This window comes from Mesocricetus auratus, unplaced genomic scaffold (assembly GCF_017639785.1).
Source record: "Mesocricetus auratus isolate SY011 unplaced genomic scaffold, BCM_Maur_2.0 Super-Scaffold_100009, whole genome shotgun sequence".
NCBI classification, from domain to species: domain Eukaryota; kingdom Metazoa; phylum Chordata; class Mammalia; order Rodentia; family Cricetidae; genus Mesocricetus; species Mesocricetus auratus.
The window spans coordinates 61,138,304-61,155,393 of NW_024429193.1; the positions used below are offsets into that span (position 1 = coordinate 61,138,304).

The 17,090-nt window shown below is 55.9% G+C and overlaps 1 protein-coding gene across 1 annotated transcript; it reads right to left on the reverse strand.

The window, feature by feature from the left end:
- Positions 1-2,758: 2,758 nt before the first annotated feature.
- Sema6c (semaphorin 6C) lies at positions 2,759-16,483 on the reverse strand. Its single transcript, XM_013123824.3, is given in 21 exon segments — positions 2,759-4,553; positions 4,936-5,031; positions 5,217-5,261; positions 5,372-5,427; positions 5,508-5,585; positions 6,050-6,196; positions 6,462-6,526; positions 6,528-6,636; positions 6,799-6,951; positions 7,204-7,335; positions 7,548-7,765; positions 8,063-8,151; positions 8,301-8,420; positions 8,598-8,688; positions 8,873-8,974; positions 9,300-9,356; positions 9,510-9,573; positions 9,870-9,984; positions 12,452-12,623; positions 14,267-14,316; positions 16,209-16,483. Coding segments are annotated over 19 exon segments (2,880 nt in total). The 5' UTR covers positions 12,570-12,623; positions 14,267-14,316; positions 16,209-16,483; the 3' UTR covers positions 2,759-3,528.
- Positions 16,484-17,090: the final 607 nt, after the last annotated feature.

The following is a 17,090-nucleotide window of genomic DNA, read 5'->3' on the forward strand; positions in this document are numbered from 1 at the left end:
ATGTTGCCCAGGCTTGCCTTGGATTCACAATGCTCTCAACTCAGACTCCAAAGGAAGCGAAGCAACATCGGACTACCACACACCTAGCTAAACTGCTTAATTTAATCCTATATATTTACATGCTTTACAAGTCCCTGTTATCATAAGTTCTTTCCATCCTTAAAAAAGAAATTAAGGACTGAAGAGATGGCTCAATGTAAGAGCACTGTCAGTCTTTCTGAGGACCCGGGTTCAATTCCCAGCACCCATAGGGTGGCTTACTGTGTCTACCTCCAGCTCCAGGAAATCCAGATCCATTGAGCTTCTTAAGTGCCAATACATACAGACAAAAAGGTCAAAGAATAACACTTAGTCAGTGGTGGCGTTACAGGCCTTCAATCCCAGCACTCAGGAGCAGAGGCATGTGCATCTCTGTGAGTTTGAGGTCAGCCTGGTCTGCAAAGTGAGTTCCAAGACCCCCGGGGCTACACAGAAAAATGGGGAGAGGTTGTAGAGATTCGTTAAACTCCAAATGTTTTATAGAAGGGCCCTGGGAATTGTTCTTTCTGCAACACATTTGGTTTTGCTTGCTCTTGGTTCCCAGCTACAGAAGTAAACAGTCTCTTTAAAAACTGGTAAATGAACAGTCAGGACGTGGACCTGTGCATTGCTGCTGCCTGCAAGGAAACCCAAGATTAAAACTGGGCTGTAGCTCTGTGATAGAGCATTTATCTACACAAATAAAAAATATTTGTGGAAAATTGTATGTGTACTCAACATGTTTGGGGATTTTTTTCTCATCATTATCTCCTAAATAATATGGTACAATTATTCACACTGAGACTCCTATCTGCAATCCTAGCACTTGCTAGTCTAAGACACAGATCAGTTCAACGGTGGCATCTTCCACATATTGGAGTACAGCCTACTTTCAAAACACACAGGAGTGTTGTCATTTACCTTGTATTAGAATAATGTAGAGATGATCTACAGCATACTGGAGGCTGGGCACGGGGCACATGCACAGTCATGTCCTTTATTTTAAGGACTTGAATATCTAGATTTTTTTTCTTTTTAAGACGTGGCAACTCTCCTAGAATCAATCCCATACAGACACTGTACTTCTATTTTTTAGCTTTTTTTGGGGGGGGTGCAGGGTCTCACTGTATTGCTCTGGTTAGCACCTGGAAGTTGCTTATGTAGACCAGGCTGGCCTTACACTCTCTATCTACCTCTGCCTCTAAGTGATTAGTTTTAGTTCCTTCTTTCCTTTCCTTTCTGATATGACATCATACCCCGAGCTGCGGTCCATTTCACAGTAAGCCTGCCTCTGCTTCCAGAGTGCAGAATTACAGGCATGCACCACCACTCAGTTGAATGCCGTGCTTGAGTTAGAACTGAGAGTTCAGTGCCAGTACATGCTCCCATGCTACCTACAGAGCTGTATCCCAAGCGTCTCATCTCTTAGGGTTTGTGCATTGAGAGAGAGATGGGGAGAGGGCATGCCAAAGGCACATATGGAGGCCTGGGGATAACTCACGAGAGTTGGTTCTCTATGCACTAAGGTCTTCTGGTGGCCCAGCTTACCAGGCAGGCACTTTACCCACAGAACCATCTTGCTCTCTCCCTCTTCATCTTTGGAGAGAGACTAGCTACAGCCCAGAATTCATGGTTTTCATGCACCATTTACAGATGTACTCTACACAGCTATCACGTTTTGAAGAGATTAATTAATGCAGCCAGGTTACTGAAAACGGTAACCCTCCTACCTTGTACCTTAGCACTGTTTAGGGTACTAGCAACCGCCCCGGTGCATATTAGCTTAAGTAAGGTCCCCAAGGAGGAATAAGCTGAACCCAACCAAAAAAATCGCCAAACTAAAGAGATGTTAAAGTCTGAAGGACCCTTGGCCAATTAGTTTAACTGAGCTGCATCAAGAGACATTCAGAGAGGTCCTGAGTTCAATTCCCAGCAACCATATGATGGATCACAACCATCCATAATGAGCTCTGGTGCCCTCTTCTGGTCTGCAGGGATACATGCAGACAGAACACTGTATACATAATAGATAAATCTTTTTTTTAAAGAGGCATTCAGAGAGCTAAACTAGTGAGACAAAGGAACCATCATTTCACGATTTCTTTCACAAGGCATTTGCACATTATAGTACTTGAGCCTCTCGACTCTATTATTTCAGATGAGAAAGGAAGCTTACGGCAGAGTTATGATCTCGAGGGTAAATGTGAAGAGGTAAATAATACACCCAGACTATTGGCCAAATAGTTCTCAGAAGTAAGCAACCAGAGAGCTGGAGGCTCATTCAGGTGCAGGGCTTGGTCGGACCTCTAGGAGGCGCCAACGGGAAGTGGCCTGGAGCTGGAGCAGAACGGATTCTGCCGCAACGCGCCTGTCAAATTCCAGATTTGCAAATCCTCCAGCTCAGCCAGCACCCGTGGGAGGTCTTAAAAGTTCCTAGCGCCAGGATGGTGGGTGGGACAAGCGTTCCGGTCATCCCTCCCTTTGGTACTCGGGATATTGTGCAGTTATCTGCGACCAGCATAAAGTAGCCGCAAGGAGGGCACACACACCTCAGTCGCTCGAGCCCTGGGCTACCTTGCAGCTGGAACCGCCCCCTAGGGAACTCACTGCTGGGGCAAACCCTTTCTTCTAACAGGAATCATCTTCTGTCGGTTTTTATTGTTGTGTTTGCAGCGTGCTACTCAAGAGACCCAACCACCTAAGCCAAGTTCTCTTTTAGGACAGATTTGCTGATGTGAGATTCAAATCACGCAGCAGCTTCGTTTTATTTCTCCAAAAGTTCCCTCCCCCACCCCATAGTGTAGGCCTTGAAAAGGTGCCTGCCCTCTCTCTACGCAGAGACCCGCTGAGTGCCTTCCCCTGCACCTCCAATCTGCACCACGGCTCTCCTGGGCCCTGGCTCACCCTCCCGCCGCCCCACACACACCATGTCTTCGCTTGCCTCCTTCAGGAAACCTTTCCTGATTAACCCCGGTGGGACAGCTGCCAAGCCAATTGCTCCGGAGAGACCTGGGGGCCGGGGTGAAGTGGAGGCAGACATTCAGGGGCACAGGCACCCAAAGGGCCGCGCGGCCCCGCCCTCCTTTCCCTCCCGCACCGCGAGAGAAGTCAGGCGGCGGCTGGGGGACTTGGCTGTATTGGGAAGCGGGGGCTCCTACACAGTAGGAGGCGGCACGGCCCGGCCCCGGGAGGCCCGAGGACCCTGTACACAGCGCGCGGCTCCAGCCCCGGCCGGCCCGCCCGGGGCCCAGTCCGCGGGAGCCCGGAGCGGCGACTTAAGGCAGCGTGGCTGGAAGGGAGCGGGGAGTGGGAGTCGGCCAGGTCCCCTGAAATGCTGGCGCTCCGAGCGGCGAGCTCCTCGCCTCTCACTGGCCTCTCTAGGACGGGGAAAAGACAGTCAATAAATAAACCGAGGCGAGAGGGGCCCCGGGAGACTCTCGGAGTCCGGGAAGGCCGGCGGCCTCCGCAGGCCTGGGCCTCCAGCGCCTGGACGGGCGCTAGCAGCTTCTGTCAGAAGTTAAAATGGCCGCCGTGCGGCGCGGGCTGCGTCGAGGCGGCGAGGGGCGGCTTGGGGGACAGCGGGGACTTCACGTCCACCCTCTTCAGCGAGCGGCCGCGGCAGCCGTCGGGCCGGCCCAGGTACAGGAGGTGCCTCCCGGGCCCCCCGGAGTACCTGGCCGGGCCTCCCGAGGGGACTCGCGTGAGCAGGGCCGGGGGCGCACGGTGCGTGGGGAAGGGCAATCTGCGGCCGACGCCCAGGCGCGGGGCCGGGGCCGAGAGGGCGGGCCGCCCGCCCGGAGCGGCGCGCTTGCCCTCGGGTGGCACGTCGAGCCTCAGTGGCGGCACGCAGTCCCGCGGCAGCGGGCTGGAGTCCGCGAACAGGGCCGCGCCCGGCTCCGGGGCAGGCGGCCGCGAGGCGAACGGGGCCGAGGCGAGGGGTTCGGTGGCCTTCCTGTGCGGCTGCGGGCCGTGCAGGTAGCGCAGCAGTTCCTCCAGCGTGGTCACCTCCACCGCCTGCCCGGGGCAGCCCGGCGGCGGCGGCCTCACCAGCACGCGCGGCGCGGGCCCGCCCGACGCACTGCAGCCCCGTGGGCGGCCGGGGCCCTCCGAGGCGTTGTTCCCGTTCTGGTTCCACTCCCAGGGACCCCCGGAGGCCCGGAGGTGCTTCACCGGCAGCTCGGGCGTGGACTCGGGGGTGGGCAGGCAGGCCAGCTCGGGTGGGGGCTCGCCCTCGGGCGGAGGCAGGAAGGTAGTGTAGAGCTGTGGCGTTTGCGCCGCTTCTCCATCCTTGGGCGGAGGCGGGGGCTCGGGACCGCCACCGTGCAGCCGGGCCAGACTGCGAAGGGAGAGAGGGCGCGGCAGCCCTGGGGTCTCGATGTCCTTGCTCCGATGGCTGTGCGCGCGGCGACAAGCACAGGACACCAAGAAGCCGGAGACTGAGGCGCCCAGGGCGAAGGCCGCCGCCACACAGGCCAGGAGGAGTGGCACGGGGATGGAGCGGGAGGCCGAAGCTGGGGTAAGGTCCCTGCGCACGCCTGCCGACCAAGAAGGAGGAGGGAGGCGGCTCAGCCTAATTTAGGGGTGGGTGGCGCACGGAACGGGCCAACAGCAAGTTCTCATGCTGCTGCTCAGCTTGGCGCCACAGTCTCAGAAGTCGTTTTCCCAGGGTTCCTACACACACAGGCTAGAGCACGGGTCTGGGGTATCCCCTGCCCAGTTCTAGCCCCTGTAGCCATGCCAAGAACATCTGCCAAACTGCCTGTGCAGGCAGGCCACAGGCTGGGATGCCCAGCTGCGTGAAGGGAGGTTCCACACAGGTGTTAGTGGGCATCAAGCACCAATCAGCACCCGGCTTAGAATTCTAAAAGACTCAGTAGCGCCACACTGCACTCTGCCCCTCCCAGGCAACCCCCTTACCCTGCGTGTGAGCTCCAAGAGTGGAAGACTGGGGCCCTGGGTGGGCATCACTGGGGGAACTGGGGGTCTCAAGGGAAGGGCCAGGACCCAGAAGCACTGGTAACAGAGACCAGGTCAGAGCCAGTGAGACTTATGCACGCCGCCCTGACACCACCAAGCCCCTCCCCTTTGGAGTTCCAGTGTCTCCTCTGGCTGTTGAGGGTGCTGGCCTGCTTATAGCCCAAACAGATTTGGTTTGTGGACTAAGCACGGGAGAGGAAACTGGGGCCCAGAAGACTTACCATAAGCAGAATCTCCAGGGCCGGACTGACTCCCAGTAGCTCCATCTATGAGACAGAGGGGAAGCTCATGAAGAACTGACAGAGAAAGACACATGCCCGGGCCATCAGAGCCACATGCAGCTCTCGCTGTGCCTGCAGCCGTCCCTGGTGTTTACCTTGGCAGTCACCATGCTCCACGGATTCCTGGTTCCCCATCACATCCACGTCAGTCCTAGAAAGAAAGGGAGGTGGCTCACTGTGGCGCTACACTGTGCCAAACACTCTCCTCCGGAGTTCCAGCTCCTCACTTACCCACCAGGTCCCCGGATATCCACACAGCCTCTCGATCGATGCCATCCACAGTATGGGTCCTGAGAAGCCAGGCAGCTCCTAAGGGAGACTGAGTTGTGTGAGGCTGGTACCCCTTTCATTCCATGCCTTTTCTGCTCACCCTGATATACAAGGAACTCCCAGCCTTACATTTCCATCCATCCCAATCTGGTTTTTGTTGTTCTTGTTTTGTTTTGTTTTGTTTTTTCGAGACAGGGTTTCTCTATGGCTTTGGAGGCTGTCCTGGACCTCACTCTTATAGGCCAGGCTGGCTTGGAACTCACAGAGATCCGCCTGCCTCTGCCTCCCGAGTGCTGGCATTAAAGGCGTGCGCCACCAACGCCCGGCTCCCCCGGATCTGTTCCTGACCCTAGTTGCTGCACACTTCCAGACGACCCAAGGCACCCTACCTCTCCTCCAACCGTCTCCATTTCCTTGCCACCCTCAAGACTTGGGGATTTTTCTGTGCTCCTACTAGCCCAGGAAGCGTAGGCAGGCAGCATCTGACCTTAAGCTCTTCTCACCTCTGACAAGCCCCATGCCGGGCACAGCGGCTGAGAGGGAGGTAGACGATGCACCCAGGAAAGGCCACAAAGAGCCTGTGACCCTCCGTGTCCAGCTCCAGCCCTGTGATCCGCCGTGCAGCTTGGGCTGAGCGCTTCCCTCTGCACCTAATGTGAGGCCATAAGGAATCAGCACGGGGAAGGCAAGGCTGTCTTTTCCGAGCCTATGGGTGCAAAGATTGACAAGCGGAGAGGGTGCACAGAACACTTGAGCACAACCTACGGAACCACCCTAACCAACACAGTGGAGCTCTCACCAAATCCTGTCCCTACCTCAAGGCCTCCAGTTCTGCCAACCAACACTGGAGTACCCACCCATCCCCCACCCCATCCCACCCCCACCCTGCAGGGACCTGCCCCACAAAGAACTCACCGGGCAGGGCTGTAGGCATCAATCTCTTCTAATATGATAGGCTCAGGTCCCAGAGACTGTCCCCCCCGGAGGTAGCACCTTCAGTACTGTCCCATCATTGGAGCCAAGAAACAGGACTGTAGTATTTCTGTGGGGCCCAGCCATGCCATCCACAGCTACCTGGGTCAGAAGAGCCCTGGAGTGACAGGCTTCAGGTGAGGACAGTGCGAGCCTTCCAAGGGCAGCCCAGAGGCCCTGGCTCCCACTCTTACTCTTCACAAGCCCCACCCCCATGCCATCGTGGACCCCGCAGGAGAAAAGAGCAAAGAGCGGGTTGAGGGCAGGAGGCAGCGATTACCTGCTGGTGAGCGTGAGGAGAGGTTGATGGGTGGCAGGCGGCACAGCAGGATCCAGCAGTGGGTGTGCCTTGATGAAGAGCAGGACATCATCAGGGAGGTCTTGAGAGGAGGAGAACAAGGCAGCTCCACCCACACCTGCACAGGACCCTGGCCTGGTGGGCACATGGGAAGGGGAGCCTTAGGGTAGAGAATGGGGGTTAATTAAGCCATGTCCCCCCGTGCTCAAACACGGCTGGTAACCTTTCCTGCCCCGCAAACACACATTTGCACCGCTGCTTCCCTTCCTTAGTCCAACCCCGTGCTGGCCGCACCGCTAAGCCACAGTGACCTCAGCCTTCCTCACAACCCAATATTATGAACAAGCCCTGCTTCTCCCCCATGAACGCCACCTCTATCCGGGGTACCTGGGTGAGGGGACTCGGTCCTCAGACACAGGAGTCCAGGCCCCATCCAGACTTCTCTGCTCCTTGAACTTGCCCTCAAACCCGCGCTCAATATCATCCAGGTAGAAGGCGCAGACTGCAGACCCAGGAATGCTGAGGAAGCCAGGAAAGATTGATTTAAGGTAGGTGTTAACAGGGTTGCACACAGTGCCTGCCAGGGAAGCTGTGGTAGCTGCCCTTTGTTGGGAGGCAGAGACGGGAAAAGGTGGCCAGGACAGCAGACTGGCCTTGCTTGGAGCTTCCTCCGCAGCACGCACTGAACGGAGAATTTGGATGTTAGGAGGGTCGGGAACCAGATCACACACCTATTAGTCTGAGTAGTGAAGACCCCAAAGAGAGCAGAGCGGCCGTGCAGGTTCACAGGCCCAGTTAAGGCCTGTAAGACGTCAAAGTAGAAGGCAGAGTCCCCAGGGACAGAGCAGTTGAGCCTCAGCTTAAGGAAAGATGTCCAGTGTCGATCCAAGGCCCGAGGTGAGCCACCCATGTCACGTTTACACACCCGGGCTACCCGGGAAAACTGCACCTGAGAGAAGATATTGAAAGGAGAGAGCCACGTGGCAGTTGGTCGTAAGGTATGGCATGAGTTAGGAGCCTCAAAGGGAACTACAGGGGTCACAGCAAAGACAGGGAAAGGCGTGCTAGGTCAGTTTGGGTCGAGATGAGAATGTGGTCAGATATGGCAGATGAGAGCTGAAGACTATGCAGAGGGGTGTGGGGAGGGGTTGAGTCCAAGGAATATGTCATGGGGATAAAGACCGAGGACTGTCCTTAGGACCCAGAAGAGTCTTCCAGCTGCCCACCCCTGTGCCCAACTCCTTACCCTCCCCAGCCGGGCATCCTCCACAGAGACCTCTCGGAAGAAGAAGTAGACGTGGTCTCCATGCTCCAGAGCGTAAACAAAATGTGGCTCTGAGGTAGGACATGACAGGAAGGGACACCAGACATGCTCAGGGACTTGTGCCCTATACTCTCTCCCTGCCCATCCATGAACTCCCTGCCACTGCCCTGTACAGTCCTGGTGAACCCCCAGGCACAGGCTGACCCCCAGGATGACTGACCTCGCAACCACTTGGAGTCATACTTGGCAGAGCGGAGTGGGGGCTGAGGTCCAAGGCTTCTGTAAACTACAGCATCGCTGGCCTGGAAATCTGCTGCTGTGGCTGAGTACAAACTGCCCTCTGGAGGGGTGAGGGGGGCGGGAGGAGTTGGAGCTCAAGACCTGCAACTGGTATGCCCACACACTGCTGAGGCCTGCTCCCAGCCCTCCTACCCTCCACTCAAGGACATGGGGGAAAGACCAAGTTGGGAGAAAAGCTCCTTCCAGCCACATGCTTTTCACATGCCCAGGTGCACACCTGCAAAGATGGCCACATTTGACTGGGTGGCATCAAAGGGACATCGAGCTTGCCCACTGAGCTCCTCACCCTCCTGTTGCAGCGAAGTTATCTGGGGACAGAGGAGGCGGGTTCCTGGAACCTTGGGGTCTTAGAAGTATGGTCCCACAGCCCACTCTCCCTCCTTCCCCAGCCCCATCTGCACTCCTGCATTCCAAGCATGCCCAGATGCCCATCTCTTCCCATCAAACTGATTGCTTATTTTGGAATCTCCTCCCAGCCCTCTTCCTTTGTACCCCATAGCTGCGGCACACGGGGCTGAATGAGTTTGTTCCACAGGCAAGGAGTGTCTGCGAGTCCCAGGGAACGAGGACACGGATGTAGTTGTAGCATTCGTCCTAGAGAACCCAAAGTTCTAGGTTAGTGACAAGCCTGGGACTGAAGTTAAGGGTCACAGGAAATAGGGCAGCAGCCAGTCTTGAGCCACAGCAATGTGGCTACAGTCTCAAGCTGCCTACTGGCCGTTAGCCTCCACCAGGCTCTTTGGTTGCTCTGAAGCTCCTCCTCTTTTTCCCAGGGTGTGTAAAGGGAACTAGAAAGTGTGAATTCTCTGCCCTTCCCTCTGCTGTCTGGGCTGGGATGGAGAAGGGGTAAGGGATGATCGAGGTAGCGACTACCTGGAGGCAGCCCTGGCCGTCCCTCCAATTACACTCCAGTCCTCACCGTCAGCTTCCCCCGGACAGCACAGTTCTCCATATCTTGGCTCCTCCATGTCAGAAACTGAAAAGAGAAATCCAGGAGAGGTCATGGGGCAGCCAGGACCCCTCCTCACATTAGGACTCCTTTTAGGTGCTTTTTCAACCCACAGGACCCCCGTTACACCTTTCCCAGCTTTGTCTCCCTGCCTGCACCTCCTCGCATATAGCCCCTCACCTTGTTGGGCACCAGCCCCTCCCCTTCTTCTTGGGCTTGAAGATCGAAGGAGAAAACGTGATCCCTGAAGGGTAGGTAAGGAGGGGTCAGAGCTGAGCTGAGGCACCTGCCTGCCTGAGCTCCTTAGTCCCCTGCTTACCCATGTTCACCTGCTCAGGGCCAAGCCACACAAAGTTCCTGCTCCCTATCCTCCCCCTTACTCCACGCCTTGGCATCTGATCTCTGGGTCCAAGCATGTCCAAGTCCCATGGCTTGTGCACCTGCATGTGTCCCCTGCAAGATGCTGCAGTGGCCATGCAGGTCCCATGTCTGCCCAGGAGCATGCATGTCTGCCCCACAACTGTGCCTCGGCCATTTTACCGGGCGGCCACAAGCAAGGTCCGGTTCAAGGTCAGGAATCGCTGAAAGTCCAGCCCAAGTTCTGCAGCCACAGCATCCTCCTCCAGGCCCCGGAACCAGGATAACGGAGAAGAACCTAGAGCATGGCAGCTGAGATAATACACACTTTCCAACTCCCTTTCCTACCAGAGAAAATCAAGCAATGGACAGAACAGGAGAGAAAAGAGGCCCAAAATCTGTTACTAAAACAATACCAGTGGTGCACACCAGCCCTGGGGAGGCTGAGGCAGGAGGATTGCTGAGAGCCCAAGGTCAGCCTTGGTTACACAGCACGTATCAAACCAGTATGCAATGCAAGACGCCTGTATACAGTATGCGGGGGGGGCAGTGAAGTGTCTCTGAGGGTAAAGACACTTGCAGCCAAGCCTGACTACCCGAGTGCAAATAGTGGAAGCAAAGAACCAATTCCCCAAGCTGTCCTTTCATCTCCTCTCATTCACCATGGCATGTGCACCCCCGTAGATGTTAAACAAACTAATACAAAAACAACTTCAACTGAGCGTTTAATTTTAACCAGACACTGTGAGTTATTTGAATGATATGTCTTGCTTAAATATATTAGCCTTATACTCACATAGGCCCCAGTTCAAGGCTTGGCACATGGAGGGACTTACATGACTACCAGGCAGGCAGCAGGGTTTATATCGAGTCTGTCTGCCACCTCTGTATTAGGAAGTTCCTTTCAAGGAGCTGGAGATGGCGTAGTACTTAAGAGCATGCACTGCTCTTCCAAATGTCCAGAGTTCAATTCCCAGCACCCACATCAATTGGCTCACCACCACCTTCAGCTCCAACTCCAGGAGACCTACATCCTCTGACTTCCATGAAACTAAAACATTCCATCCTGCCAGGGAGCTCCTTAAGCAGGGAGGTAAATAACTAAAAAGAGCATCAAGAACTCCCTGAAACCGACCAGATTCACGAAGGGCAGAGTAAACAATAAAAGCTCAGAGTCCCCCTCCGAGGAAGTGAAGCTGGGCTGCAGAGAAAAGAAGAAAAAACCTCCAAGACCAGACCAGCAAGAAGCAGAAACCAGCCAGGCTGCCTGAAAGAGACGGACTGACACCTGGAAAGGACACTTTCCACACTGCTGTGCTCCAGGTCCTCAGCTTTTGCGAGCTGTCATCCCCCTGGGGCAGGCTTTGGTGATGCAGCTGTCTTTGAGTCATTCCTGCTCCAGTAAGTAACCCCTCACCTATATTTCTGTAAGCAGCCCCAATAAAACTCACTGCCTTTCTGGGATCTGTACTTTGGTCTGTCGTGGACTCCCAGGGTTTGTCTCCCCGGGAAAAGTGTTGTCACACAACAGCAACTGTACACACATATGCACAATTAAAGCATTTGTTTTTCTTCTTCAAGTCCTCCCTCAAGACTTTTCACCACTCCACCCTTCAAGGCTCCTCCCTCTTCTGACCAACTCCATTGTCCACCTGGTCTGGTCACAGAAGTCACAGGTATTGGTGCTTAGGGGGAACCCAGGCTCAAAAATGATATAACGATAAGAACTGCATCTGGTGGAGAGTTTGCTTCCTGCCCCCCAGACAGGGTTTCTCTGTGTAGCCATGGCTGTCCTGGAACTCATTCTGTAGACCAGGCTGACCTCGAACTCAGAGATCTGTCTGACTCTGCCTCCTGAGTACTGGGATTAAAGGTGTGCACTACCATCCCCCAACTCAAGTTTACTATTATTCTTATCTATTCCCTAACAATCACTCCCAATAGCCCAACTAAAATTACTATAAATCTAGCATGTGTAACACAGACCCAAACAGGTGAAGACTTCTCAGAAAGACTGGGTTTACAGTTCCTATCATGGTGAGACCAGGCTCTCTGATGGGTAGAGAGGAAAGAGGTTGGGAACCACTGAACTGACGCAGGACTTTACTCTGTAGCCAAGAATAATACACACATATGAAGTGCTTAATTTGGCCAGACAGTGTTCTCAGGATTGTGCCTCATTTGTATTAAATCTATTACCTCACTTAATCTCTAAATACTCCATGAGGTAGAACACTATGATTATCTTCCTTTTACAGATGTGGAAACTGAGGCAAAAGTAAGGTTGGAGGACATTAACCAACGTCACACAGCTAGTGAGCAGCCCACTGGGGATTCAAGCCTGCTATGGTTTGGTCTGGCTAATACCTCACATTCTTTATAGGTTCCTTTGTCTGATTGAGACAGTGTCTTGCCATGTAAGCCGGCTGGCCTGGAACTCGCTACATAGCTCAGGCTGTCCTCAAACTTGTGGCAAGCTTCCTCCCTCAACCTCCCAAGTGCAGGGACGGAAGTGTGCACCTCACTCAGCTAGGGTCACATTTTTTTAGCCACCCAGCAACACCACCTCTGAGTGACGAAACAAAACCCAGGGATGAGAAACTTGTGCTGCCAACTCACTCCATGGACGTGAGCTGGACCGCTCTCTTTGCCTCCTTGAGGCTGGGAACATTCCTACACCTTGCCTCCCACATGGGGGGGACGACTCTTCTCATTCTCTACTTGCTCCCCCCCTACCCCGAGGGCCAAGTGGGTGGAGTACTCACCCTGCAGGTCAGAGGTCAACAGAGGGATGGGGTCCTGGGGAAAGGCAGCCTGGGCATGGGGGAGTGACAGCAACAGCAGCAGCAGCAGCAAGGGCATGGAGTGGGGGGCACGGGGCATCCTGTGCGGGGCAGCTCAAGCCCCAGGGGGTACCCCCTCACCCATATGCCGGCCCTGGAAGGGGAGACAGAAAAGTGGGGGAAGGGACTAAGCTCTCTCCACCCCTGCTGCAGGCAGACTCCTCCCCAGGTCTATCCCCAGAAGACCCTGTGGGGTAGGGCACAAGAACCATCTCTGCCTCACTCCCAGCCAGCTGTCACTGTCACTCAAGGCCCTTCTCTCTCCAACTGGCCCAAACTGGTTAGTGTGAAGCCTGCCGGTGTGACCCCAGGTAAGGACAGAACAGATCCACTGCCACTCCCAGCCCTTCCTCCTCTCTCCTGCCTGGGTCTGGGACATTCAGTAGGTGACACCTCCTGGCCCCCCTCGTGCTAACCCCTTCTCAGCTATAATTAGACACCGAAGCCTTAAAATTATAAATAGTGACTCCTTGGCACCAGGAGGAGGGTTAGGGCACCAGCCGTGCCCTCCCCTCACAGACCCTCAGAGCACCCTGGGAGTAATGCCGGCACTGAGCCCAGCAGAGGCAGCTGTGTGGCAGCCATGGGCCTGTCTAACCCTGAGAAAGAACAGAAGGAGAGGGACAAACTGCCCAGGGGTCACTGACCTGGCCTACGCTCATGCTTCAGGGGCCATTCCCATTGCTGAGGAAGAAGCTGGCGAGGGAGGGAAAGGGGTGTTCATGGAGGGGCTGTCTTAGCCAAAAATGAATCTGCATCAAAGCCAGATCAGAGGCTAAATTTAGCTCTGGCTGCAGCTGTCTCCCGAGACCACTGTGCCCCCTCCCAGCCTGGAGCCCCCTGTTGCTTCCCTGGCTCCTAAGAACCAAGGCATGTTCTCAGTGAGGGGAGAAGAGCAGACCCACCCCCTATGCAGAGCGAAGGATAGAGAGGACGGGTGAGGAGAAATGGCTGTGCCTGCCCCGCTCTCCCTTCTTCCCTCATCAGGCTGCCTCTGAAATTGAAATATAAATAATTCAATGACAGGCAACTGTAGCCCAAAGTCCAAGAGAAGACGGGTGTGGAGAAAGGAGAGGCAAGGGGGGCTCCTCCCACCCGTCAGCCCCGCCAGTGGCCCTGCCTGAACCCCTGGACGTGGTGCCTTCCCCAGAAACTGAAGTGGGGGCTGAAGAGACTCCATTAATCAGGTCAGGGAGCTACGAGTCCTTTCTTTTGTGACAGATCACAACAAGCCTTAGTGGTCCATTCCAAGTCTCCAGGAGAAACTGGGCTTACAGGGCAAGCCCCCTTCTGCCTTCCCAATAATGCCACTCTTGAAGCCAGGGCCCAAGTGTCCACCCAAGCCCAATCTGGCGTCACTGGTGGGGAGGCTGACGTCAGGTGGGTCCCCAAGAGAGCTGGAGGAAGGGACAGAGTAGAAACACCTAATGACCCCCTTCCCCAGAGGCAGAGCAGTTAGCAAGCTAGGGACCCCTCCATTGAAAGGCCAAGTCTTCCTCCCTCCCCCAACCCCTGTTTCCGGTTGCTGGTACTCCCAGGAGAACAGTAAGGGATGCAACTTGTCACCTATCCTCTCCTAACTGCCCCCCCCTCAAGTTGCCCTGGGCAACTGCTATCTTCACCCTGGAAACAACTCTGGTCTCTGGCAAGTGGGGAGAACACCCAGACCCTCCTCCTGGGCCCTGGCGGAGTCTGCTTCTAGCCCCTGCTCTCGGGGGGCTGATGCCTCTTCCTTACCTGGGGTGGTGGGTCCAGTGGGGGACAAAGGCGGATAGAAGCCTTTAGATCTAAGGGAAGAAGGGACAAAAGATGGGGAAAAATCACATCTCCCTTACCACATCGTTTAAAAGTAAATGTGCAAATTTGGGGAAAAGCTGTTGATGTCAGTGTCGGGGGAGATGCTATTGGGGTCACATTTTGTTTGGTTGCAAAATGAGGGTGGTTTTGCACCGGAAGATACTGAGGATAGCGTTTGGCCTTTAGCCAGAAACTCCTAGAACTGCAGGGCCAGTCTTGGGAAAAGGGATGTCTGGGAGTCGTGGGGCCTGATGACCACTCCCATGTTAAAACCTTCAGAATCCAACAGCCTTCCTGCAAAAAGCGCCCTAGCTAGGGACAATAGAGGCTAATTTGCATCTAATTTGCATGCTCTTCATTTCCAGGCAAAATGTTCTGATAGCAAGTACCTTCATCCCCTTCCTACCTCGGAGAGCAAACCCTGCCTCCCTCCCCCCCTAACCTCTCACACTAAGGACCCCCCACACATGCTCACTTTAAGCTGGATTTGTCCAGCCTCTAAAAACACTTGGTTGGCCTTTTCCTTGGCCCACTGTACTCAAGTATGATACATCTTTAAGAGGGCTTCCCATAGTTGTTTGGGGGAGCAACATCTGGGTGGCTCCCATCCAATCCCTGGCCTAGGGACAGGCATGCTGTGACCTGGAGAAATCCCAAGGAGAGACCTGGCCACTCTTTCTGCTTTCAGATCCTCCCCTTGATGGAGAGATGAAACAAGCCCTTCTTGCCTTTTAGCCAGACAACCACCTCTGGGGAGTGGCCGAGGTCATGGCCGGGGTCTAGAGAAGCTGGGGAAAGGATCGGGAGGCCGGCCGGGGACAATAGCAGGAAGCCATAGACATGGTCGCCCGCCCCAGCCCACCTTCCTCAGGAGGCTCAGGGATGTGCTGAGCCTCAAAACCCTTTCTTCCCTCTCAGTCCCAGGCTCTGTGCCTACTCTCCCCCGACCCACCCCCAACGTGGATAAACCAGGTGTCTGGAGCTTCGGGAGCGCTTAGCGTGAGGTGGGCCTGGGGCCAGGGGCTCGACGTGTCTCCCCCTCACTGGATCCGGGGCTCCGAGGAGGGGCGGGTAGCAATGTCTGGACCGGGACCGGGTCCCAGAGCCACGTTAGCGGAGAGGAGGGGCTGGAGGGGCCTGCAGGCGCAGATCGAGTGGGGATGGGATTTGGGGTCGGGGGACAGAGGCGGGTCTCCCAGACTAGGAAAACAGGGCCAGAGGCTGGGAACAGCCGAGGGCGGGCCCTAGGCCCGCGCGTAGCGGGTAGGTGAGCTAGGATGCTGTCGCCAGGCCCGCTCTCCTCCGTGGGAGACGAGCCTAACAAAGCCCCGGGAGGCGTGAGGTGAAGCGTGGAGGTGGGCACCCGGACTGACGCTTCTCCGTGGCTCCACTCGTGGACTCTTTGCCCAAGCCGACCCCTCCCCCTGGGAGTGCTCGGACTCCAGCCCGCACAAGGACGAAGAGGCAACCCTGACACCAAAGTCCAGAACCACTTGTCCCCTTTGCTATCTCTGCAGGGGTGTCGAGAGGGTCTACTTCTCCACAGGTCTTGGAGCTTCAGTTTCCCGCGGGAGAGGCAAGATGCTGGGCTTTCCACCCTCTGCATCATGCGCGCCTCAGAAAAAAGAAAAAAGAAAAAAGAAAAATACCCTCTTTCCTGACCCCCAATCTAGCGGGACGCGACTTCGACCAGTCGGAAAAGAAACCTACACCCTGCGCCCAGCCAGGCTTGGCCACGGTCCCCTCCTCCAGCACGCACCCTAAGTCCGCCGACCCTTTCTCTGCCAGGCATGCTGGACCCACTCGGGTCCCCGTGACACTCAGACGCTTGACCCCCCCCCTCTTGCGGCGCTCCTGCCCCTCCCTGCAGCTACATCCCTACCCCAGGGTACTTGCTCCGAGATCCGGGTCAGCGAGATCCAGGGAGCAGCGGGCGGCCCCTGGCTCCGCGCTGCACAGAGTTCGCAATCCGTGTTTGGGGCTCGGGCGAGATGCGACGAGCGTCCCGTCTAGATGGTACTTGGATTTAGCCTCCAGGGCGCTGTCGGGTTACGAGAGTCCTGGGTCCGAGTGGGAGCCCCTACTCCCGCCGCAGATCCGCGGAGGAAAACAATGCGACCGCCCGGAGCTCTGGGCTCGGCCCCAGCCGCCCCGCCCGCCTCCCGGCCGAACCCGCCTCCGGCCCGCCTCCCGGTCCCTATGACCAATAGAGTGCTCAGCGGCGGGCTAGATACCGCCTACCCGCCACCTCTCCACCAATAGTACTGCAGGAAGGAGGGGCGCCGAGCCCACGGTCCACCCAGAGCCCAGCGAAGAGGGTGAGCTGGAGACCAGAGTCGGGCACGAGATGGAAAGACCCACGGACAGTCGTTGAGACGCAGACACGAGACACACACAGACGGAGACAGGCTGATAGAGAAGAGCCCCTGGGCAGAAATGTCACGGACAGGAAGGAGGACAACCTGAGGAGACAGGAAACTAGGGGGCCTCAGCTGGGCTGGGCTGTCAGAGCCTGCGCGATCCTCACTTCCATCAGCGACTTAGGCGACCCTGCTCTCTAGGGAGTCTCCCGCCGTAGTCACTCCACATTTCTCCTTGCTAAGCCTCTGCCCGTGTCTCTTTTGCATCCCCATATGCTTTCTCCGGTTCACGTTCATCCTGACCTCAATAAGAAGGCCTGCGTGTAGTTTGGGGATGGAGGCCTGAGAAACGAAAAGTGTCCTCCGGTTTATCATCTGCCCATCATCTCCTCTCAGCCGACCTC